Source organism: Rutidosis leptorrhynchoides, chromosome 2 (genome assembly GCF_046630445.1).
Source record: "Rutidosis leptorrhynchoides isolate AG116_Rl617_1_P2 chromosome 2, CSIRO_AGI_Rlap_v1, whole genome shotgun sequence".
NCBI lineage: Eukaryota > Viridiplantae > Streptophyta > Magnoliopsida > Asterales > Asteraceae > Rutidosis > Rutidosis leptorrhynchoides.
In genome coordinates this window covers 515796274-515821276 of record NC_092334.1, presented here as the reverse complement: position 1 = coordinate 515821276, position 25003 = coordinate 515796274, and the positions used below count along the sequence as shown (strand labels likewise).

The 25003-nt window shown below is 33.7% G+C and overlaps 1 protein-coding gene across 2 annotated transcripts; it reads left to right on the top strand.

Annotated features, from left to right (window-relative positions):
* The first annotated feature begins 5532 nt into the window (after positions 1-5532).
* On the top strand, positions 5533-9297 carry LOC139892839 (vacuolar protein sorting-associated protein 60.2-like). Of its 2 annotated transcripts, XM_071875967.1 has the most exons (7): positions 5536-5776; positions 6222-6373; positions 6636-6729; positions 7629-7700; positions 8158-8269; positions 8670-8824; positions 8969-9297. In XM_071875967.1, the coding sequence occupies exons 1-7, from the start codon at positions 5708-5710 to the stop codon at positions 9017-9019; spliced, it is 705 nt and encodes a 234-aa protein (XP_071732068.1). In that variant the 5' UTR covers positions 5536-5707; the 3' UTR covers positions 9020-9297. The 2 variants fall into 2 exon arrangements, with proteins under 2 accessions (XP_071732069.1, XP_071732068.1); XM_071875968.1 differs by lacking the exon at positions 8158-8269 and having other exon boundaries at positions 5533-5776.
* Positions 9298-25003: the final 15706 nt, after the last annotated feature.

Below are 25003 nucleotides of genomic sequence, written 5' to 3'. Positions count from 1 at the left end.
TTTGACCAATGCTCCTGCTGTGTTCATGGATCTTATGAACCGTGTTTGCAAACCCTATCTCGATAAATTCGTCATTGTATTCATTGATGACATCTTGATCTATTCCAAGAGTGAGAAAGAACATGAGCAACATTTGCGTATGATTCTTGAACTCTTACGAAAGAAACAACTTTATGCTAAATTCTCTAAGTGCGATTTTTGGCTCAAAACCGTACAATTCCTTGGACATGTTGTTGATAGAAGAGGAATACATGTTGATCCTGCTAAAATCACTGCTATTCAGAACTGGGAGATACCAAAGACTGCGAAGCATATTCGCCAATTTTTGGGACTTGCCGGTTACTATCGAAGATTTATAAAGGATTTTTCACTTCTTGCTAAACCTCTTACGAAGCTAACACAAAAAGGGAAGAAATTTGAGTGGTCCGAAGAATAGGAATCTGCTTTCAAGATTCTGAAGGAGAAATTGACCACAGCCCCGATTCTATCTTTACCTGAAGGTACTGACGATTTTGTTGTTTACTGCGATGCCTCAAAGCAAGGCTTTGGTTGTGTTTTAATGCAACGTGAAAAGGTTATTGCCTACGCATCTAGACAGTTGAAGAAACACGAGGAGAACTATACCACACACGACCTTGAGTTAGGTGCCGTGGTATTTGCATTAAAGATATGGAGACATTATCTATATGGTACCCAGTTTACGGTGTACACTGACCATAAAAGTCTTGAACACATCTTTGATCAAAAATAGCTGAATATGAGGCAAAGTCGATGGCTCGAGTTATTGAACGATTATGACTGTAAGATGGAATATCATCCTGGCAAGGCAAATGTAGTTACCGCTGCCCTTAGTCGAAAAGACGATGTTAAACGTGTTCGTGCCTTAAACATGAAAATCAAATCAAATCTTATATCACGAATTTGCGAAGCTCAACTGGAAGCTATTAAACCAACACTTATCGAAGGTGAAGGACCTATCGGTTTCGAGAACCAACTCCAAGTGAAAGCTAATGGTACACGGTACTTTGGCAACAGAATTTGGGTTCCTCGCTTCGGTAATCTTCGTGAATTAGTCTTGGATGAAGCGCATAAGACTAGGTATTCTATTCATCCGGGTTCCAGTAAGATGTACCACGATGTGAAGGAATTCTACTGGTGGCCTAACATGAAAACTGACATTGCTACTTATGTTAGTAAGTGTCTCACTTGTTTAAAAGTCAATGCTGAACATCAAAAGCCTTCTGGTCTATTGACACAACCCGATATTCCGCAGTGCAAGTGGGAATGTATCGCTATGGACTTTATTACTAAATTGCCCAAGACTTCTAGTGGAAATGATACTATATGGGTCATAGTATATCGTCTTACTAAATCTACTCATTTCTTACCGATCAAGGAGACCGACAAGATGGAGAGATTGTCACAACTGTATATCAAAGAAATTGTCTCTCGTCATGGTGTTCCTATATCAATCATATCCGATCGCGACAGTAAATTCACTTCCAGATTCTGGAAATCCTTACAAACTGCTCTTGGAACTCAACTCGACATAAGTACTGCTTATCATCCGCAAACCGATGGTCAAGGTGAGCGAACCATTCAAACATTGGAAGATATGCTTCGTGCTTGTGTTATCGACTTGGGCAAAGGCTGGGATAGACATCTGCCTTTGGTTGAATTTTTTTATAACAACAGTTATCACTCTAGCATTAAAGCTGCACCTTTTGAAGCTCTATATGGACGGAAGTATAGATCCCCTCTATGTTGGGATGAACTTGAGGACAGACATTTAATTGGTCCTGAAATTATTCACAAAACTACCGAAAAGATCGTTCAAATCAAGCAACATTTAGAAACTGCCCGTAGCCGACAGAAGAGTTATGTCGATAAGAAACGAAAGGACATCGAATACCAAGTTGGAGATAAAGTCATGTTGAAAGTATCCCTTTGGAAAGGTGTTGTCCGTTTCGGTAAACGAAGTAAACTCAGTCCACGATATGTTGGACCTTTCACAATCACTGAAAGAATTGGTCCCGTGGCATATCGATTAGAACTACCAACCGAACTCAGTCAAGTACATGAAGTGTTTCATGTCTCAAATCTTAAACGGTGTATTGCTGATGACACTCTCATTATTCCTTTGGATGACATTCGCATTGATGATAAAATGCACTTCATAGAGGAACCCGTAGAAGTCATGGACCGATCTGCTAAACGCTTAAAACAAAGCACCATACCTATTGTTAAGATCCGTTAGAATTCACGACGTGGCCCCGAGTATACCTGGGAACGTGAAGTCCAAATGAAACAGAAATATCCCCATCTCTTCTCAACCGCTGATGCATCCGAGAAGTCTACCTAAAACTTCGGGACGAAGTTTTTATTAACGGGGAGGTACTGTAACAACCCTCACTTTTCGACTTCTAAATTTACTGAATTAACCATAGGGTTATTTGCCTGACAATATGTATTAAGGGTTGTTATATACAATTAAATATTGACCGAATAGTAATTTTTAGTCAACAATGTACGCTTAAATAAATAATATATTATTAATTTATATAATTTGACATAATTTAACTAAGTATATAAACTTTGTATCACTTTTATTATTTAGTTAATGTATTATATATTTAACTATATAATAAATCCAATTATATATAAATGTAATAATATTTACAAACTTACTAAAACTATAGTTTAATAATTAAAATCATAATTATTATTAAAAATACAAAATACCGAATTATTTATTATTTTTATGCAAAATTCGTATTTATTAATTAAATAAAAAAAATATTGACAAATATTCTTGGAAAAGCACTAAATCAATTTGTTTATTTATATAAAAAAATCCTTAAAATAAATGAATTAAAAAATAATAATAATAAATAAAATACTTTTTAATTAAAAATTATAATGGAAAAACTACTTTTATTATTTTATTTTGTGCATTATCCCATGACCTAACATTTAATACTTTTGAATTTTAAAATCCCATTAAAAATTAAAATATTTCTTTTTCTTTTAATTATTTTATTCTTTTTACCTAATTTTTTCAAGTATAAATACCCCTCATTTCTCATTCAAACTCACACCAAAATTTCTCTCATTCTCTCTTTGAAGAATTACTACTAGTAAGTATTCTTTTCTTACTTTTTACTTTTTTACTTTTTACTTTTTACTTTTTACTTCAGTTTATTATTTTTTTTACCAAAATATGTAAATAATGTTATAAATTATATGCAACTAAAAATAAAATAAATAACATGTTATAATTAGTAATATATGTTACTAAAAATTATAAAAGTATTTTTATGAATTAATATATAGGAATTATAATTAAAATCGAATTAATGAATATATATGTATATACGCACCTAACGTGAAGGTTATAATTAAAGATAGCGTACAAAGACTACAAACATCACCGCTACTTGTGGCCTAGGGTGATCCTTGTTACCATTATGGGACGCTTGTGGATCTCGAATGCCAAGACTTAGATTCTGGTCAAGAGATCCTGGGCCACTCGGTAACAATAGATCATTCGAGTAACTTGCATGTTAGCAACGAAGTTTGGGCGAGATTGTACAACATCTTTTATAAGAATTATAACCCGAACATTCTTAAACTAGAAGCTTACTATAAGTGGAAGCTTTCCATAAATAGTAAGTTTCCAAAAATAGAAACTTTTGAGAAATAGGAACTTTTCTCGAAAATCGTCACTGTCAATATAGTTGCTATATTAATAAACATACTTTATGTCAGTTAGACATTAACTAATCAAACGTTATACCTCTAGGTTGATATCCAGATCACTTACTTGCTTTACTTTCCTTCTTGCGTGGAATACTTCAACTGCTATTTAAGGTGAATTCATAGCCCCTCTTTATTGCTAGCAAACTTACTTACTTTACTTGGGGTGAGACACATGCTGTTTTTACTTTTTACAATTTAGACACGAGTACCAAACTGTTAAACTATGCTATACCCGGCTATGTCCGACTAAGTCCCTACAGTGATATTTTTAATTGATGCTGCATGCTTAATTATTGGGGGTAGGCCTATCGGGAGTAACGTCCCCGATACATTTGACTAAGTCTTTGTATTACTTGATAATGAAATTAAACCGACAAGGACAGACACAACTTGTCATGGGGCAAACTTGAACGTTTAGTCTAAATATCACGCTTTGGCATAACTTTTTGATCCTGCGGGAGATCAACTTTACAAACTAAATCTTGTGGTCTAAAACAACGGTCAAACTTTTGTTAAACCTATGAACTTCACTCAACCTTTTGGTTGACACTTTAGCATGTTTTGTCTCAAGTGCTGTTTGATTCAAGCTTACTTATCTACTGCTTATGTGATGCTACTTGGACATAGGATCAAGAGATTATCACATTTATTACTATTGCATTTAAACATTTACTTTACTCCTTTGTAACGACATTTCATTTTTCGCTGCGTACTCCATAAAGTTTAACTTTCTCATTTAGTATTGTTCTCGTTATTATAATATGTTGGTATATTTTGATATTAAGTCACATTTCGCCCAGGCGCTAACTGGGGGTGTGATAGCAGGGGATTCAGAAACGCGCGTTTCCGGGCGCGCTGCGAAAACGCGTGTTTCCGGGCCGCCCGGAAACGCGCGTTTCCGAACGGCTCGCGAAAACGCGCGTTTCCTGGCGTTCGCGAAAACGCGCGTTTCCGGGCGGCCCGCGAAAACGCGCATTTCCGGGCGGCCCGCGAAAACCCGCATTTCCGGCGCCCCGCGAAAACGCACGCTTCGGGTAGCCCGCGCTGCGAAAACGCGCGTTTCCGGGCGCCTTGCGAAAACGCGCGTTTCCGGGCGCGTTTCCTCACGGAAGCAATCTCCCTACCCTGGAGCAGAGAGGGGATGACTTTCTCTTCCTGTGAGTGGATAATTCTCGACTCATGGTTAGAGAAACGACCTCTCAGGGTAGGGGAAAGATTGTCTATATCGCATCTCCCTCATATCTCGTATATGCGGGATTGTGTATTGTTGTAGTATCAAAAACTTTTATGTTGATTTGCTACAATTTAAGAAATTACCGTTGTATTATAAAACTTGTTAGTCGATAGTTGATAATGAATAGTTTCACTTTTGTATTATAAAATGTGGCTCTGCAGATATATATGGAACCAGTAATATACCGAATCGGTTAATCAGACTTTTCTTTTAAACTTAAAAAAAGTGAGTACCGAGTACCATACTAATTAAAGCGGGTGATGATATAGAGTGGTACTATAGCGGTTCGATTTTGGGTTTTCGATGTGCATGCTCATGAAGTTATCCCTAGCTGTGTGTGTAGAAATCTCGTACAAAAGAACAGTTATTAAATTTGAATCCTGGTTTAAGTAAGAAAACCAAAACTATCAGGGTTCGAAAAGAGAAAAGTAGAAAATTGAAGGGGGTAAATTTGCATTTAACATAGTTTCTAAAGTTTCAATTTCAAATTCATTTGATAAAACCAACCTTCTATTCATACAAACTGATTTCAGTTTAACAAATTACTATTACTACTTTATTAACAAATCTGGAAATGCTTTAACGGTTTCTTATACGTTTAAGATTATTTGGTGGTTATACTCTAAATGATTATCTGGATCTCTTAAATTAGGGTTTAGAAATAATTAATAATAAAAAAAAACCCCTAAAACAACATTTCCAGAGAAGAGAAAAATGAAGAGAGTGTTTGGTGCTAAGAAAGATAAAGAACCTCCTCCTTCTCTGAATGACGCTTCAGATCGGGTATCAATTTAATTTGATTTAATTTAATTTAATTAAATTTAATTTTAATTTATGTGTTAAATTCTTTTCATCTGTTTAGTTTATTACTTGTATCTGTGTTAATAGTATGATGTGGATTGTGGAATTTATATATGCACGAGGTTCAAATGAGATTCAAATAAAAGTTGAGGACTCGTGAACAAGTTTATAAAATATTGTGTTTTACGCACAATTTAACGAATTTTAAATTTTTTTCTCATTCCTCTCACAAATGAATGAAGTTAATCACATGTAAACAAATACTGTATGTAATTAGTAGATCTGACAAGTTTTTAAATTCTATGTGGTTCTCATTTGAACCTTAATAAATAATACTCCTATGTTAATAAGAATAATATATTGTTGTGTGTATGCAAGTCTGATTTTTTGTTTTGTTTTGTTTTGTTTATGTTAACCTTTTATTTAGATCAATAAAAGAGGTGAGTCAGTGGATGAGAAAATCAAGCGTCTTGATGGTGAACTCGCTCGATATAAAGAGCAGATCAAAAGAACGCGTCCTGGTCCTGCTCAAGAAGCTGTTAAAGCTCGCGCTATGAGAGTTCTCAAGCAGAAAAAAATGTAAGTTACTTTAGAGTACGTAAGTTTGCAGTTATATGGTTAGAAGTGGTAGATTCGACCCGTTTATGGAAACAGGTTGAACGGGTCGAGCGAGTAACCAAAAATTCAAATTTCCTATTTTAGAGGTTAGATTATCATTGTAATAATATAGGTACATTCATCATATCATATATAAACTAATTTATAGCGCATGCATATGATTTGTTTCTGCATTACCTGATTTTTCAAAGATAGTTTGTAACCTTGACTGGTTTTTTGTCAGGTATGAAGGTCAGCGTGATATGCTATACAACCAAACATTTAATCTTGATCAAGTTGCATTTGCTCAAGAGGGTATCAAAGATGCTCAACAAACTGTACGTCTCACAATTATTTAGTTAGTCGTTATTATCCTTGGATCGTATCTTTTAGTCATGCTCTCAAACGAGAACCACTAAGAAATTGAGAACTTGTTAGATACCCCAAAGTTTAGTCATGATTGTACACATGTGATAATGTCAAATATTTCTAAAAATGCTAATAAGAATTAATAAAACCTATAAAAACAGAAAAAGCATATGTTTAAACCAATTTTAACTAACTTTTACCGATATGTTCACGTGTGAACCGTTCAATTGTGAACATATGTGTTTTTTATATGTAATTTGACGTTTTTTGATTTCTTAATTGAACGATTACGTATTCTTGTGATTCTTACAAGTTCTTGTCTTTTTGTGGTTCTCATTAGAACCTTCACCTATCTTAATCATTTTGTAACATGTTTGGCATCTGTTTGACTTAACTAGAGGTGGAAATTACGATCCTTTTTTTCTTATACCCGAGTCATTGGTTTATGGTTTATTAGTAACAAGTCAAACAACAAATCTCGCTACGAGAAAAATGTGTCCGTTGGGTTGAACGGGTCAAACAGCTGAATGTCTCACCAAATGTATTTTCAATGCTTATTCTGCTAATATAATTTTATATTACTAAATGAAATTGTTTTTTAAACAATACTTTTGTTAGCATATGAAACCTGTTAAATATTGATAAAAATGGACAGACATTGTTTTCCGGTTAACTCGACTACTAAATCAACCCATTTAGATCTGTAACCGAGTTGCTAGACCCACCTGTTATGCCACCTCTTCACCTAATCCTACATAAATCCAACACTATAATAGCATATGTACATTGTTTTTAAGAGAGATATAATTATATTTCTGTCAACCAGACTCAAAAGTTGGATTTTCTTGATCTGTTTCGTATCTTGCAGATGTCAGCTTTGAAATCAGCAAACAAAGAATTGAAAGGGATGATGAAGACTGTGAAGATCCAAGAAATCGATGTTCGTATACAGTTTGCTTTTCTAATTTTTTATACTAGCAATTTCAACCCATTTACTTATAGGGTCACTTCGTTTATGGTTCATCTCTAATAGACCAAAACACTAAAAGGAAAAAATTGGATATAAAGGAACTTTTCAATCCATAAAGTCTTATATATTTTCCTTTATAAGGAATTTTTTTTTTTTTAATATGACTTTTTGGTCCATAAATAATTGTAGAAACAGATGGAAATAGGTTACTATTTTGACCGAAAAATCAGAGTAAAAGGAAACATGTCAAAAATCAACCCATACAAATAGTTTACTGTTTTGATCCAAAACCCGCTTGATCTGTTACCCGACCTGCATGACTCATGAAATCATGGTACAGTTATCCTATTTACTTATTATCTTTTTCTATTATCATCTATCGTTCGACAATCTTTAATTTGGGACCATTTGGTATATTCATGTGAAGAATTTGCAAGATGATATGATAGACTTGATGGACGTTAGCAATGAAATACAAGAGTCTCTTGGTAGAAACTACAGTGTCCCTGATGATATTGACGAAGAAGATCTCATGGGCGGTAATACTGTAATTTACAACTGAATATTGTTCGTTTTCTTCCAACCGCCAACAACTTTGGATGTGTTTTGCTATTTATTAATAATACACTTCAAGGTTGCAAAACTCACTACTCCGGGAGTAGTCGGTTGGGATTTTTTAGGCAGTACTCGGCAACTCGGGAATGCTTGGATGTTGACCAAGTTTTACTTTGACAGATTTTGACCAATTTTGACTGATTTTCTGAGTATTCCCGAGTTTTGACCGATTTTCCAATTAATCCCAAGTTTTCTATTACACTTTTTTAACCCAACAAGAGATATTATAATGATCTGACAGTAGCAAATTGTGAAAACTTTCACAAGTAATAATTTTTCTTGTTATACATTCCTTTTAATCTACTTTGTTGTGACACAATGCAGAACTTGATGCTTTGGAGGCAGACATGGGGCTGGAAACTGAAGGGGAAGGTGTACCTTCGTATCTTCAACCTGATAATGAACCCGATTATGATGACCTCAACTTGCCTTCGGCTCCCACTGGGCATGCGGTACCAAGTGGGAGAGTTAATAATCAGGTGTTTTACAAAACTTGTTAACCCTATGTTCTAATTAGTAGATTTCATTTTCATTTTTGTATATTTATGTTTATTGTGATTGGTCAAATGCTCTCCCACCATGAAAATTCGACATTAATGTTGATATGGGTTAATGTTTTACAGGTGGATGAACTTGGTTTACCACCGGTCCCCAGGGCATCCCTACGTGGTTAGCAAGATTGTGAGCCTGTAATCTAACTGTTGGTTCAGTGTGGCTACAGCTTTATGAATATTGTAAACAAATAGTGTGCAGAACGTGACCATAATTCTTGCACAGTGCACACATTTAGCTGTTTTCGTTAATGCAAATTCATCCACAAAAGTAGGCTGGTTAACAATCATACAAGTTTAGGTTGAAAACATGATACGGTCTACCCCAAAAGTCGAAATGCATCTTTTATATTTGATGGTCATATCATACAATAGATGAAGATTATTCATATACAGTCTGATACCATGTCAATGGCCTGATTGCGTAAACCCCAAAGGAGTGGTTGAGTGGTTGGTTGCTTGGAATTTTCAAAGGACACTCGGGTTCAATTTCCACCAACATCACTTTGGGGCCTTGCCTTTTATAAAAAAAGAGAAAAAAAAAGAGCCTTATTGCGTAAATCTGTATCTAAGAACCTCGAGAACATCTTCAAAATTTTAAACCTTTGCAGATAAATAAGACCATCTTGTGATATAATTCGTCCGTCATCTCGGATATAGTTCGTGACTCATCCTCATTCTCTTCCAGTGTTCTGCAAAACTCGTCCGCTTCTTCCCTGCAAAAAAAAAAAAAAAAAAGAGAAACACAAGTTTTTTAGTACAATAAAATTTATTAGCTTAAATATTTATCATATGTTCAGCATACCGGACCTTTGAGAACTATAATTTGTCGTCAAGCAATAGGTGTTTACTGTTTAGTCCAAGATGGTTTGCAGAGCTGAAAGTTCTTCTTTTCTTCGGGCAAGTGTGGATTCCAGTGAGTAGAAATAGAATGTTGTCAATGCCACATTATTTTCTTCAATCTTAACACAAATAAACAAATAAGATGTCATAATTAACGAATGGCTTTTCTGCATAAGAAAAAGTGCACCTCTGGTTTATTTAGGGAATCGAAAATGGACGTGTAATAGCAAGTTTCAGATACGGTGTGACAAGTACCATTTTCCAAGGAATATAATCTGTTGGTGTATTGTAAGTCCCCAGTTTGTATTAACCGACCCTCGGTAAAGTTAGACAAGACTGTCGCACGACAGACGCCTCACGCCTGTCGACCGACAAAAGGATCGGGCAGTATATAAAAAGGTTAATGCTTCACATATAGGGTTAATGATCCCATAAGGTTTTTCAGCCGTTTTCTATCCACCAAGAACACCTAGAAAACACATCAAGTTGAATTAACAATTCTAGGCATCGATCTAATCCATCATTCTTGATCGGGTTGACTAAATCGATACCTGAAAGTCAACAATTCGCTAGAAATCTCGATCTCAAGATCCGATTAGCTCCAACAAAGTGGTATGGTTGTAACTTGGCTTTGTGCTCACATCTGACCAAAATTAGCAATATGGTCTTCAATAGCATACCACTGCAAATCAATTGAAGGATGTACGACTTTCTATTTGTCGACAGCTAGGGTTAAAGATGCATTCTTGTGAAGAAATTTGTAGAGATCGAAGTCCAAGAAATTATATAAATGCCATATGGATTAAACCAAATCAAAATCAAAATGTACTCCATTAACCAACGAACGTTTGCTTCAACGGTATCAAGTCTCAGTGTGGAAGGGTCCACGATTAGTTGCCAAGCAACCCGGGTTCAATTCCTGGGGGCGGAAGGTTTTCTCACCAATTTCCTGCGATTAGTTGCCAAGCAACCCAGGTCCCGCGATTAGTTTCCAAGCAACCCGGGTAGAAGTTTCCTTCTAGCGTGTGTGGGTGCAAATGATGAGGGTCGTTGAAATAAATGATCCGCTGATGCAAATTCGCCGTTCAAAAAAAATGTACTCCATTAAATGTTATGTAATGTACGGTTATATCTTTATCTCAGAAGATTATGCCTTTATGACTGACCGCCTTCTTCGTCATCTTGGAGTTACTTTCCTTTTTTCAGTGATTTTGGTTTTTTCGGTGGAGTATCACACGTAGATTGGACGACATATACATTTGGACCCAAATCAGCTCTAACAATACGGACATACGGTCATTCAAAGTTCTTACCCAACAAGCAATAAACACCACGCACCAAGCACTACGCACCGTGCTTGGTGTATGGTGCGTGTTCGCGATGAAAAATAGTTGTTTCGGTCATTATCTCGGCAACACGCATCACACACCAAACTATAAGCATGATGTGTGATGTCAGGGGACACCTTTGCAATTACGATTTTTTTAGTATATTGACAAACATTATTGTAATTTGGATCATCTTGACCAATTTACCATACTGGTAAAATATTATCTTGCAAAAATGGCCTAAATTTGAACTTATTTATGATTTGACAGATTTTTTTTTTATCGTGAACAAGAGTTGGATAAGGAAAGTGTGACGACTGAACTTTCACTTTTTTACTTGAATTAATATCTCTTTCTCTTTTTATCTTTTGAGGATTGTATGTAACTATATTTTTTATGAGTTGGAGAAATCTCCTAAATTACAAGAGATGAAGAAGGAGCGTTGCAGAAAATTCACCATTGCTGCCTCCCGTAGGAGTCTGGGCTGTGTCTCAAGCCCAATGTAGCTAATCATCTCACCAACTAGCTTATCAGGCGTGAGCCCCTAGGACTCGAGAAAATTCTTCCTTTTACTCCTCAGCTTACGAGGTATTAGCAGTTGTTTCCAGCTGTTATTCCCCTTACGCCACTGGAAACACCACTTCGAACTCTCCTGAGCCAAGATCGAACACCACTTCCCGTTCAACTTGTATTTATTAAACAAGCCACCACCGATCAAGCATAGAATAATCGGGTCGGGTTCGGTCCATGCTTGACATCACTAAGAGGGGATTTAAGGGTCAATTGGGTTTAACTCTCCGGTCCGGAGTACCGTGAATAACTCCTTGTGAGATGATGATCTCAACAGGGGTGGTTAAACATTAGACCCACCATCAGCGGGTGGTCCGGTCATTGATGGCTCGCGCTATAAGATAGGGTTTCTGTTCATAGAACATTACCTGTATATCAAGAATGTCTAGTGTAATGCTGTGAGTCCGGTAGCGCGGGTATATTTGCGCTAGGCGCTGCTGTTCTTAGAACGTGTGTGTGAAGGTGGACAAAATCCAGATCCTTCGTTATGTGGACGAAGTCTTGTATTTATAGGATAACCTTTCTTGTCTTCTATTTGTAGTGACCCGAACTTTTCCATGTTTATATATATATTAAATGAAATTGATATTTACATGATTAAATGTTTCCAACATGTTAAGCAATCAAACTTGTTAAGACTTGATTAATTGAAACGGATTTTGTGTTAACATTTGACCACCCAGTTTGTCCGACGATTCACGAACGTTAAAACTTGTAAAAACGACATGATGATATATATGGACATATATATGGTTAACATGAGATTATGATAAGTAAGTATCTCACTAAGTATATTAACAATGTGTGATATACATAAAAAAATGAGAATATTGAATTATGAAGCTCGAAACGATATACATAACGATTGTCGTTATAACAATGTCTTACTAAATACATATGTATTGTATTAAGATATTGATGTACTATATTTAACATGATAAAATGATAATTAAGTATATCATTGAGTGTATTAACAATGAACTATACAAGTAAGATGAGACTACTAACTTAAGGATTTCGAAACAATATATATATGTAACGATTATCGTTGTAATAGTATTCTAACATATATTATGACGATCGCTCCAAATCCATATGGACGAACACGTCATTCATCAATTTCATTGCGAGGTATTTGACCTCTATATGATACGTTTTGTAAACATTGGATTCTTTTGAAAAGGCACACCATAAATGAATATTTAAATCAAAGGTTTTCAACATCTGATGATTTCTATATATAGACAATCACCGTAAATAATAGTTTGCAATAGTACTTCCGTTGACAATGCAGTCAAAATAAGATACATGGTGATGATTTGGTGAATGCAACGTTTCCTTGAAAAATATGCCATGTACGACTCCATGCACATAGCTTGTTTAACATATAAGCAAACAGCGGAAGACTTCTAGGAAACCTGAGAATAAACATGCTAACAAGTGTCAACACAAAGGTTGGTGAGTTCATAGTTTTAGTGTTTCGCGTAATCTGTATATAAAAGTGGATCACAAGATTTCAGTTGTTTCATCCAGAAACGTTTATCAAAAGTTTGTCAATAGATTCTACGTAACAGAGCACCCTGGTAACTAAGCTTTAACGTTATAATGATAAATACCCCATTCGTTTTAATACACGCAAACCAACGTGTCCTAAACTCAAATAACACACGTCCGTTAAAAGGCTAGCGCTCTAGCTCGGACGGGGATGTCAAGCCCTATGGATCCATATACTATTATTCGCGCCCACCAGTCCATATCCTATGTACTGGCAGCTACTAGTTACCAAAGCTAAGGGATTTTCGGTTCAAACTCAGTGTAGAATTAAGTATGTACGTGTATCCATTGCGTTTAAATATATTGCATGTATTCTCAGCCCAAAAATATAGATTACAAAAGTAATTAAAAAGGGAGCAAATGAAACTCACCTTAGCAGCATATAAAGTTGTTCACCAAAATATGATCGAAACTCGGATTACCAAATAACCGTAGATCTCAACCTAGAGAACATATGTTGGTCAATAATTGTCTATCAGGCTAGGTTAGGTCATAGTGTATCATAATCCTAATGCTCGAGATCGACATACAAAAGTTATCCAAAGTCGTTTCAAAAAGTCAATTTTGACAATAGTTCAACAAAACGAGACATGCCTTATATAAGGATTCATTTATTCGGTTGGTAATATTCAAAAATCCAATTTATCAATCTTACAAACAAGTTGTTTGAATATTAATTGCAGATTCAAAAGCAATTTTAATTGATGTCAATCATAATTCAGTTGATCATATCTTTTAATTCGTTCACCGAAATTACGCGATTTCTAAATGAAAAGTTTTTGATTTTTCGCCAGCTTTCCAAAAACATGTATATCATATACCTTTTACCAGTAATATATGTATTTAATTCGTGATTCATTATAAACTGTTTAACGATAAAATTTAGCATATAAGTATGCATAAATATATATACTCGAGCACTAGACATGGATACACAATCAATATATAAAAGATAAGATATGTATACTCACGTATCAATATTGTGATTCAATATTGCAGGAAGTTACGTAGACGTAACAGAGATGATAAACACTAGGTTTGACTTGCGAACAATACCCATGAATATTACCCATAACCTCCTTAGCTATAACCCATAATTTCCTTAGCTCTATCCCGCTCGAAAATTTGTTTTGAAAGTGACACGCTCATGACTTCGTCGTAGTATTTTATGTATAATACTAATTAATAATATTACTACTAATAATATTAAGATTAATAATAATATTAATTTTAATAATAATAATAATAATAATAATAATAATAATAATAATAATAATAATAATAATAATAATAATAATATAAATATAATAGAGAGATTGAGATGAGAGATATATTATGATTTAAACTGAACCAAACCTCGATCAATTTATAGTAATATTTCTGTCCCAGCCCACCATGCGATCGCATGGTTTTTGGGCATCAAGGCCATGCGATCGCATGGCCCTCTGATCCAGCTCACATTTATTTAACTTTTAGCTCGTCGACATATTTTTATATAATATATATAATATATTTAATTTATATAATTATTTATATATTATATTATATTTACGTGCATAGTTAACTTGTAACTTTTGTTCCGATAAGTCGTACGTCATCACGCGACTTATGTCCCGGTTCCGGTTTTTCGAATGTCCCTTCGTACGCTGAGAAAACTTGTATTTTACATTTTGGGATACGTACCTTTGTCAAAATATAGCCTTAAATTATCCCCAAATTATATCACTCGAAATATAACTTATACATTTGAGTGTTTTGGTCATTTACTTCTATAAATCATCGTCTCGCTATTTGTTAATATATATATAACAACAAATCGTTTTATGACCAAGTTAATATTATATTTTATCGTATTGTTAAATATATATTTTCAATATTAATAAACACGTTTTAAAATACACATTGCAAGTTATTCATAGATTTAATTCTAACAGTTAATATTATTTATTATTGTATGTGTCCAAATTACATTAATTAAACGAACATTTTACCATTTATTCCGAATACCGTTAAAAATGAATGATTTCCCAAATCAACGTGGACCTCACAACAGAGACCCATAATAATATCATAATCCTTAAGGGACTCAATAAATATCTTTTAATTCAATCGTTTGGCATAATCTTTTAACTCCGTAGTTAAATATATCAATCGGATAATCAAACCAATAAGTTTAATGGACAGTATCATATACTCAACACTTTGTTAAGTTTTCAAGTTATAGTATGTATCTATTTACATATAATTGTTCGCGAATCGTTGAGAACAATCGAATGGTATTTGAATAGTTTAAAATTTTGAGATTCATCTTTACAGACTTTGCTTATCGTGTCGGAAACGTTAAAGATTAAGTTTAAATTTGGTCAGAAATTTCCGGGTCATCACAGTACCTCCCCGTTAAAGAAATTTCGTCCCGAAATTTGAGTGAGGTCGTCATGGCTAACAATAAAAATGTTTTCATGACGAATATGAGTTGATAAATAGAATTTTTATCACCGTTGAATAATATGGATAAAACAATCCAATTACTCGAAGCGTATGAGGGAAGTTATCGTAATAGAGTGAAATGGAGAATAGAGATTCGTTTTTAACTCTTGACGTAGTAACGATTGATTTCCGGAATTTAAGGAATAGAAAATCTTCATTATCTAAATAAGATTTGATTTTTCGAAATTTGCGGAAATTAGGATTTTCTTTGATTAAATGCGTAATCTGCCTCGATTGCTATGTCTGATATTTCGTTATAAATTGACCTCTTCCGTTTCATTATTTTCACCACTCCTACATCTTCTTCCTTATTTCATACTTCCAAAAGATTGTGAAATGCTTAATCCAGTTCTGATTCTTGATATTTTCTTGGCTATCGTATCCTTCATTCTTCTTTTTCATCCGCCACCAGAGGAAGTTATTTTCTTCTACTATTACCTTGGGGTTATAGTATTTTTCATTCTCCCGTGTCTTTATATTGCTATACGCATTAATATACACGGTTTGTAATATATGTGTTGTTGTCAGGCTTTATATTTTCCCTTATATTTAGGAGCTCTGTGCTTTCGTTTTTCCTTCCCGACTTCAAGTCAAGCGAATAATGGTCCAGAATTCGTAGCTATACATTTCGGAATGAACATAGTTAATGTTCTAAGAAAGAAATTGTAATGGCACGATCTTGATTTGTCAAATTACCAGAATATCTGGAAAAGACCGAATCATCAAGAAAAGTATTTTCTTGATATATTTAGAGATTAAATAGAATGAAAGAGTTATGTAACATGGTTCATGATGAGGGTGTGATATGTGAACCTTTATCACGTTCCATTAGAAATTCAGCATGACTTACTATAATATAATCACGTTGATCAAGTGTCATTATATTATACTAACTCATGCTTCAATTCCCAACATTACTTCAAAACATCTATTTTTCGAATTTTTTAGATTTTAGAAACTAAAATAGTTTCTTTTATGATGTAACACAGATAGCGCGAAGAGATGAATGATTTCAGATAAGAATGGTTATAAAAAAATATCTTCAGAAATATGGAGGATATTTATAATGGAAGATACGATGATATCTTAGAATATTTAAGATAAGATGATGACGAAGAATATTGTCCGCAAAGGTTTTAGAGTAAGGAGCAAGGTATTTGCTAAGGATTTCAGCAAACACTGAATCATTTGTATTCTTTGAAGGCAGGTTTAGTCCTTGTGATTTGTCCACAGCCTCCTTCATGGTTTGCTCAATACGTTTTTCAGTACCAAACTTTCTCTTTTTTTGTGCTTTTCCAACACACTACTCTTTATCATCAAACTTTTGAATGTTAAAGTCGTTTACAGTTTTTCTGCTTCATCAGCATTTTTCCAAAATTCGGAGAACTAGTTTCGAAGTTTGGGGTGTTTTTCAGAAACTTCGCATTCGGAGTAAGTAAGTCTAGAAGATAGATGTTATCTATATGTAACTGTTGTCGTAGAAAATGCTGCAAGATTCAAAATACTGATTGCTAATTCCCAGTAGTTGATATGGCAATTACCATTACAAGATGTGGACGAGTACATGATAGGGTTTCAATGAGTATAAGGATTTTTCGGAAGGTCAAGGATCAATGAAGTTGTTGGTAAATTTACTGCTAATGTGGTGGAACATAAAAGGTTCCCCGATAACAAAAACGTATATATCATGGTTACAATAAGGTTAATCTGAAAAGTTGAAGTTGATTGGTTGGAAGTGGGGTAAAACTGGATACTTTGAAAAAGGAATTGCAAAATTATTTTCGGTAATAACAATGCTAAAGGATCTTTCACAGTTTTGAAGTCAAAGTATAGCTTTGAAAGATGTAGAGATCTAAGAATGATGTCACTAGTTCAGAGTTATGACTTGGATTCTGATCCGTCAATATCAGAATATGTAATTGAATTTGTATGGAAACGATTGTATATCGCTGTGAGCATAGTTAATAATTTTTGAATCAAAGTTGAAGAATGTACAGTATAACATATTAATTGTGAACTTATATATTTTCTGGGAATTACCTACCCGTTAAAGATTTCACAAGTAATATTTTGTACAAAAGAATTTTCATTGCAGTCTTTATGAAAATATATGTATGTATATTTCTTCAGATGTGATACGTATTTAATGAGTTAATATCATATTAAGCTCATTTGATTTTCGGCTTGACTTAGAAATGATTAATCTCTAAAACATTAAAGATTACATAATCTTTGCGGAGTTTTTCACTAATGAAATCAATACTTCATTATTTATTCTTATTGATATTCCTCAGTGAAGGATGTTGGTGCTCGTGGAATTTTTGTGAACCTTACAAGGCACATATGATGTTTTCTGGAAAGTTTCAAGTATATCGAAATTGAAAATGTAAAATCAATTATGTAATTGATTAATACACTTGGTTTATTATGAAATGGAATTCATTGGGTTGAAATAGAGATTGTAGTTAACAATGGTTAAGTTGTTAAGGAAGGATGTACATCATTGCATATTAGTAATATGAACTAACCGAGTAGTACCTACCAGTTAAGATTCACACGTAATAGCTTAGTACGAAAAGATTTATTTTGATTTCAAAATTCATATATATTAAATATACATAAAATTTCTTCAGAGGAAATGAGTTAATACTTCATCGGTTATTGTTGCTGGTATTTCTTAGTAACTACGGTGCGTATGACGTTGATGCTCGTGGAACAGATTGTGAAGTTGAGGTTTGCGATGCGGATATTGTTGGTGGTGGTAATGGTACTGTTGGTGTTGTTGTCGGTAGTACTGTTGCCGCCGATGATGGTGGTGCCTGTGATGCCTGCAAGTTGCGCATCATGTTCTTCAAAGTCACTACTCAAGCGCGAAGCTCGTTGACTTCTTCTACTACCCCCAGATGGTTGGCGGTTCGGACAAGCAGATGAATAAGATTTAGAATATTGGATATTACGTAGTCGTTGCGAGTTGTTCTGGAAATGAGGGTGAAAATGGTGTTACGAACGGGTTCGCCGGTAAGTGCTTCAGGTTCTTCGCCAAGAGGTGAATGTGGTGGATGGAAGGGATCGCCTTCTTCCTGTCTCCAATGATTAAGTAGACTACGAACCCATCCCCAATTCATCCAGAATAGATGATGGCTAATTGGTTGATCCATTCCGGTTACACTGTCTTCAGAATTCAGGTGAATATCCATATCGGAATAGCTGTCGGAGTTTAAGGAATTTGAACTAGATACGAGATTCATCTTGTATAATTAGGGAGATGATTTTTGATATAAATTAGATTATAGAATTTAGTTTGGTATTCTTCAATACATAATTTACATATGTATATATAATACCAAATTCCATAAATCACGGAGAAATTTTTGGAAGATGTCAGGAAAAGTTTACAGTAACAGATACGCTAAGATATGAATTTTTGTCTATACACTATTTATGCAATAAATGCAGGAAAATGTGTCTAGACTTAAGAATGATAAGCAGGTAATTTCTGACAAGAAATTATAAGCAAAACTTTTGACATGCAGACACGGTCGAAGTCCAGACTTACTAATGCATCCTAACAACTATCAGTTAGACACACTCATGCAAGACTTGGTTCACTAGGACCAACGCTCTGATACCAACTATGACGATCGCTCCAAATCCATATGGACGAACACGTCATTCATCGATTTCATTGCGAGGTATTTGACCTCTATATGATACGTTTTGTAAACATTGCATTCTTTTGAAAAGGCACACCATAAATGAGTATTTAAATCAAAGGTTTTTGACATCTGATGATATCTATATATAGACAATCACCGTAAATAATAGTTTACAATAGTACTTCCATTGACAATGCAGTCAAAATAAGATACATGGTGATGATTTGGTGAATGCAACGTTTCCTTGAAAAATATGCCATGTACGACCCCATGCACATAGCTTGTCTAACATATAAGCAAACAACGGAAGACTTCTAGGAAACCTGAGAATAAACATGCTAACAAGTGTCAACACAAAGGTTGGTGAGTTCATTGTTTTAGTGTTTCGCGTAATCTGTATATAAAAGTGGATCACAAGATTTCAGTTGTTTCATCCAGAAACGTTTATCAAAAGTTTGTCAATAGATTCTACGTAACAGAGTACCCTGGTAACTAAGCTTTAACGTTATAATGATAAATACCCCATTCGTTTTAATACACGCAAACCAACGTGTCCTAAACTCAAATAACACACGTCCGTTAAAAGGCTAGCGCTCTAGCTCGGACGGGGATGTCAAGCCCTATGGATCCATATACTATTATTCGCGCCCACCAGTCCATATCCTATGTACTGGCAGCTACTAGTTACCAAAGCTAAGGGATTTTCGGTTCAAACTCAGTGTAGAATTAAGTATGTACTTGTATCCATTGTGTTTAAATATATTGCATGTATTCTCAGCCCAAAAATATAGATTACAAAAGCAATTAAAAAGGGAGCAAATGAAACTCACCTTAGCAGCATATAAAGTTGTTCACCAAAATATGATCGAAACTCGGATTACCAAATAACCGTAGATCTCAACCTAGAGAACATATGTTGGTCAATAATTGTCTATCAGGCTAGGTTAGGTCATAGTGTATCATAATTCTAATGCACGAGATCGACATACAAAAGTTATCCAAAGTCGTTTCAAAAAGTCAATTTTGACAATAGTTCAACAAAACGAGACATGCCTTATATAAGGATTCATTTACTCGGTTGGTAATATTCAAAAATCCAATTTATCAATCTTACAAACAAGTTGTTTGAATATTAATTGCAGAATCAAAAGCAATTTTAATTGATGTCAATCATAATTCAGTTGATCATATCTTTTAATTCGTTCACCGAAATTACGCGATTTCTAAATGAAAAGTTATTGATTTTTCTCCAGCATTCCAAAAACATGTATATCATATACCTTTTACCAGTAATATATGTATTTAATTCGTGATTCATTATAAACTGTTTAACGACGAAATTTAGCATATAAGCATGCATAAATATATATACTCGAGCACTAGACATGGATACACAATCAATATATAAAAGATAAGATATGTATACTCACGTATCAATATTGTGATTCAATATTGCAGGAAGTTACGTAGACGTAACAGAGATGATAAACACTAGGTTTGACTTGCGAACAATACTCATGAATATTACCCATAACCTCCTTAGCTATAACCCATAATTTCCTTAGCTCTATCCCGCTCGAAAACTTGTTTTGAAAGTGACACGCTCATGACTTCGTCGTAGTATTTTATGTATAATACTAATTAATAATATTACTGCTAATAATATTAAGATTAATAATAATATTAATCTTAATAATAATAATAATAATAATAATAATAATAATAATAATAATAATAATAATAATAATAATAATAATAATAATATAAATATAATAGAGAGATTGAGACGAGAGATATATTATGATTTAAACTGAACCAAACCTCGATCAATTTATAGTAATATTTCTGTCCCAGCCCACCATGCGATCGCATGGTTTTTGGGCATCAAGGCCATGCGATCGCATGGCCCTCTGATCCAGCTCACATTTATTTAACTTTTAGCTCATCGACATATTTTTATATAATATATAATATATTTAATTTATATAATTATTTATATATTATATTATATTTACGTGCATAGTTAACTTGTAACTTTTGTTCCGATAAGTCGTACGTCATCACGCGACTTATGTCCCGGTTCCGGTTTTTCGAATGTCCCTTCGTACGCTGAGGAAACTTGTATTTTACATTTTAGGATACGTACCTTTATCAAAATATAGCCTTAAATTATCCCCAAATTATATCACTCGAAATATAACTTATACATTTGAGTGTTTTGGTCATTTACTTCTATAAATCATCGTCTCGCTATTTGTTAATATATATATAACAACAAATCGTTTTATGACCAAGTTAATATTATATTTTATCGTATTGTTAAATATATATTTTCAATATTAATAAACACGTTTTAAAATACACATTGCAAGTTATTCATAGATTTAATTCTAACAGTTAATATTCTTTATTATTGTATGTGTCCAAATTACGTTAATTAAATGAACATTTTACCATTTATTCCGAATACCGTTAAAAATGAATGATTTCCCAAATCAACGTGGACCTCACAATAGAGACCCATAATAATATCATAATCCTTAAGGGACTCAATAAATATCTTTTAATTCAATTGTTTGGCATAATCTTTTAACTCCGTAGTTAAATATATCAATCGGATAATCAAACCAATAAGTTTAATGCACAGTATCATATACTCAACACTTTGTTAAGTTTTCAAGTTATAGTATGTATCTATTTACATATAATTATTCGCGAATCGTTGAGAACAATCGAATGGTATTTGAATAGTTTAAAATTTTGAGATTCATCTTTACAGACTTTGCTTATCGTGTCGGAAACGTTAAAGATTAAGTTTAAATTTGGTCAGAAATTTCCGGGTCATCACATATATATATATATATATATATATATATATATATATATATATATATATATATATATATATATATATATATATATATATATATATATATATGATGTTAAGATATATTCATACACCATGTTATCATGTTAACATAACAATTTAACATCTCATTTAAGTATAATAACAATGAATTAATTACATTTAACAAGATCGTTAACTTAAAGGTTTCAAAACAACACTTACATGTAACGACTAACGATGACTTAACGACTCAGTTAAAATGTATATACATGTAGTGTATTTAGATGTATTAGTACACTTTTGAAAGACTTCAAGACATATATCAAAGTACTTCTACTTAATAAAAATGCTTACAATTCATTTTCATCAACAATTCTACTCATATGCAACCGTATTCGTACTCGTACAATACCCAGCTCCTAGATGTACACACTATTGGTATACACACATAAAAAATCTGCTCCTTAGCAGCCTTAAATGATTAAGAAACATGTGGAACCAACCATTTGTCAACTAGCATGAATTATTTAGCAAGAAAACAAACTTAAGAATCTTTTCTTTCTTTATAATGAGTAAAAACGTTTGTATGATTTCACCTCATTTTTCCATTCCTTTTTCTCATACTTACACTCCAAATTCTCTCTCAAAATACTTCTAACATCATATTTGATCATCTCCAAGCATTTTCACCATCTTTTATCTTCAATTACAAGCTTTAATCATCATAAAAACAACCATTCAAGAACATTTCAATAAATCTTTCAAACTTGCTAGATTACTTCCAAGCTTTCTAATCCATTCCAAGTAATCATCTAAGATCAAGAAACCTTTGTTATTTACAGTAGGTTATCTTTCTTATTCAAGAACTTTCAAGCCATCCACGATCCTTTGAAGCTGGATCATTTCTTGTCACTTCCAGTAGGTTTACCTACTAAACTTGAGGTTCGTGAATCGATCCGTGGCCAAGTCTTAAATTTCCGACGAAGTAAAAATCTGTGAAAGTGAGTTATAGTCCCACTTTTAAAATCTAATATTTTTGGGATGAGAATACATGCAGCTTTATAAATGTTTTACAAAATAGACACAAGTACGCGAAACTACATTCTATGGTTGGATTATTAAACCGAATATTGTCCCTTCAAGTCTGGTAGCCTAAGAATTAGGGAAATGGCCCCTAATTAACGTGAATCCTAAAGATAGATCTATTGGGTCTAACAACCCCGATTCAAGTTATGAATGGCTTTAGTACTTCGATTTATATGGTGATTGCGATTGCCAATTTATGACATACTTGCGAGTATGCGGGGAATATTCTATATGCATTAAAGTTAATGTCAGTTACCAGGTGTTCATCATATGAATGATTTTTAAACACTTGCGAGTGTAAGATTATTGAATAAATGAAATCTTGTGGTCTATTATTACGATTTGATAAATATATAGGTTAAACCTATAACTCACCAACATTTTTGTTGACGTTTTAAACATGTTTATTCTCAGGTGATTATTAAGAGCTTCCGCTGTTGCATGCTAAATACAGACAGGATTGGAGTCTGCATGCTTGTATAATATTGTTTAAAAACTGCATTCGAAGACTTAAGTTGTTATGTAATATTATTGTAAACCATTATGTAATGGTCGTGTGAGAACGCTATATTTTAGATTATCATTATTTGATAATCTTCATAATGTTTTTAAATCTTTATCGATAAAATAAAGGTTATGGTTTGTTCTTAAAAATCGAATGCAGTCTTTGAAAAACGTCTCATATAGAGGTCAAAACCTCGCAACGAAATCAATTAATATGAAACGTTTATAATCGATATGAACGGGACATTTCAGTTGGTATCCGAGCGTTGGTCTTAGAGAACCAGAAATTGCATTAGTGTGTCTTATCGAGTTTGTTAGGATGCATTAATGAGTCTGGACTTCGACCATGTTTTTCTTTAAAACGATTGCTTAACACTTTTTGTTGGAAACTACATATTGTTAACATGTAAATATTATGTGCTATATTAATCTCTTAACGTGTTTGATATTGTGTGATAGATGTCTACCTCTAGTACAAATCCCATCGACTCACCTAATAATAATGAAGAGTCGAATATATTTTGGGAAGATTCACAAATTCCCGAAGAGGAACCGAAAGAAGAGGAACTGGAAGAAGAGGTTCCGGAGGAGGAAATATTAGGAACCCCAGAAAAACTGATAAATAAAAGAAAATCCTCAACCAATGGACCAAAGTTAAAAATAGTCAATGGTGTTTCCGCCGAGGAAGCAAAATATTGGGAAAATTACCAATTTTCTGATGAATCGAATCCCGACGAGGATTCTGTTGATGTTATAGAAATTACCCCGACCCAATTTGAAAAGGCAAAAGAAAATAATAAGGGAAAAGGCATCAAAATAGAGAAACAAAATTCCAACCCCGATGACCTCTATGTTAACATGAAATATCCCGATGGGAAATACTTTCAACACCCGTATTTCTTAAATTTTAGATATAACCCAGGAACATCTAAGCTACCAGGTTTTTCTAGACAATTTGTGAAAAGAACGGCTCGTATTAGGGGAGCACCATATATCCCTAGGAAATTAGCGAAACAAACCAAGTCCGAAGAAGAAGAAACAAGTGAGTCGGAATAAAGAGTTGTAATCATGCGATGTAATATAGTGTGCTTGTGCTTTTATGATATATGTAAAAATTGCTTGTATTGTTTGTTAAGTATCTTTTATGAATCTAACCCTCGTCTATTTTTACAGTATAAAAACACAAAATGGATGTTAAGGATAGATAACCAAAAATTTTAGAAGACCTACC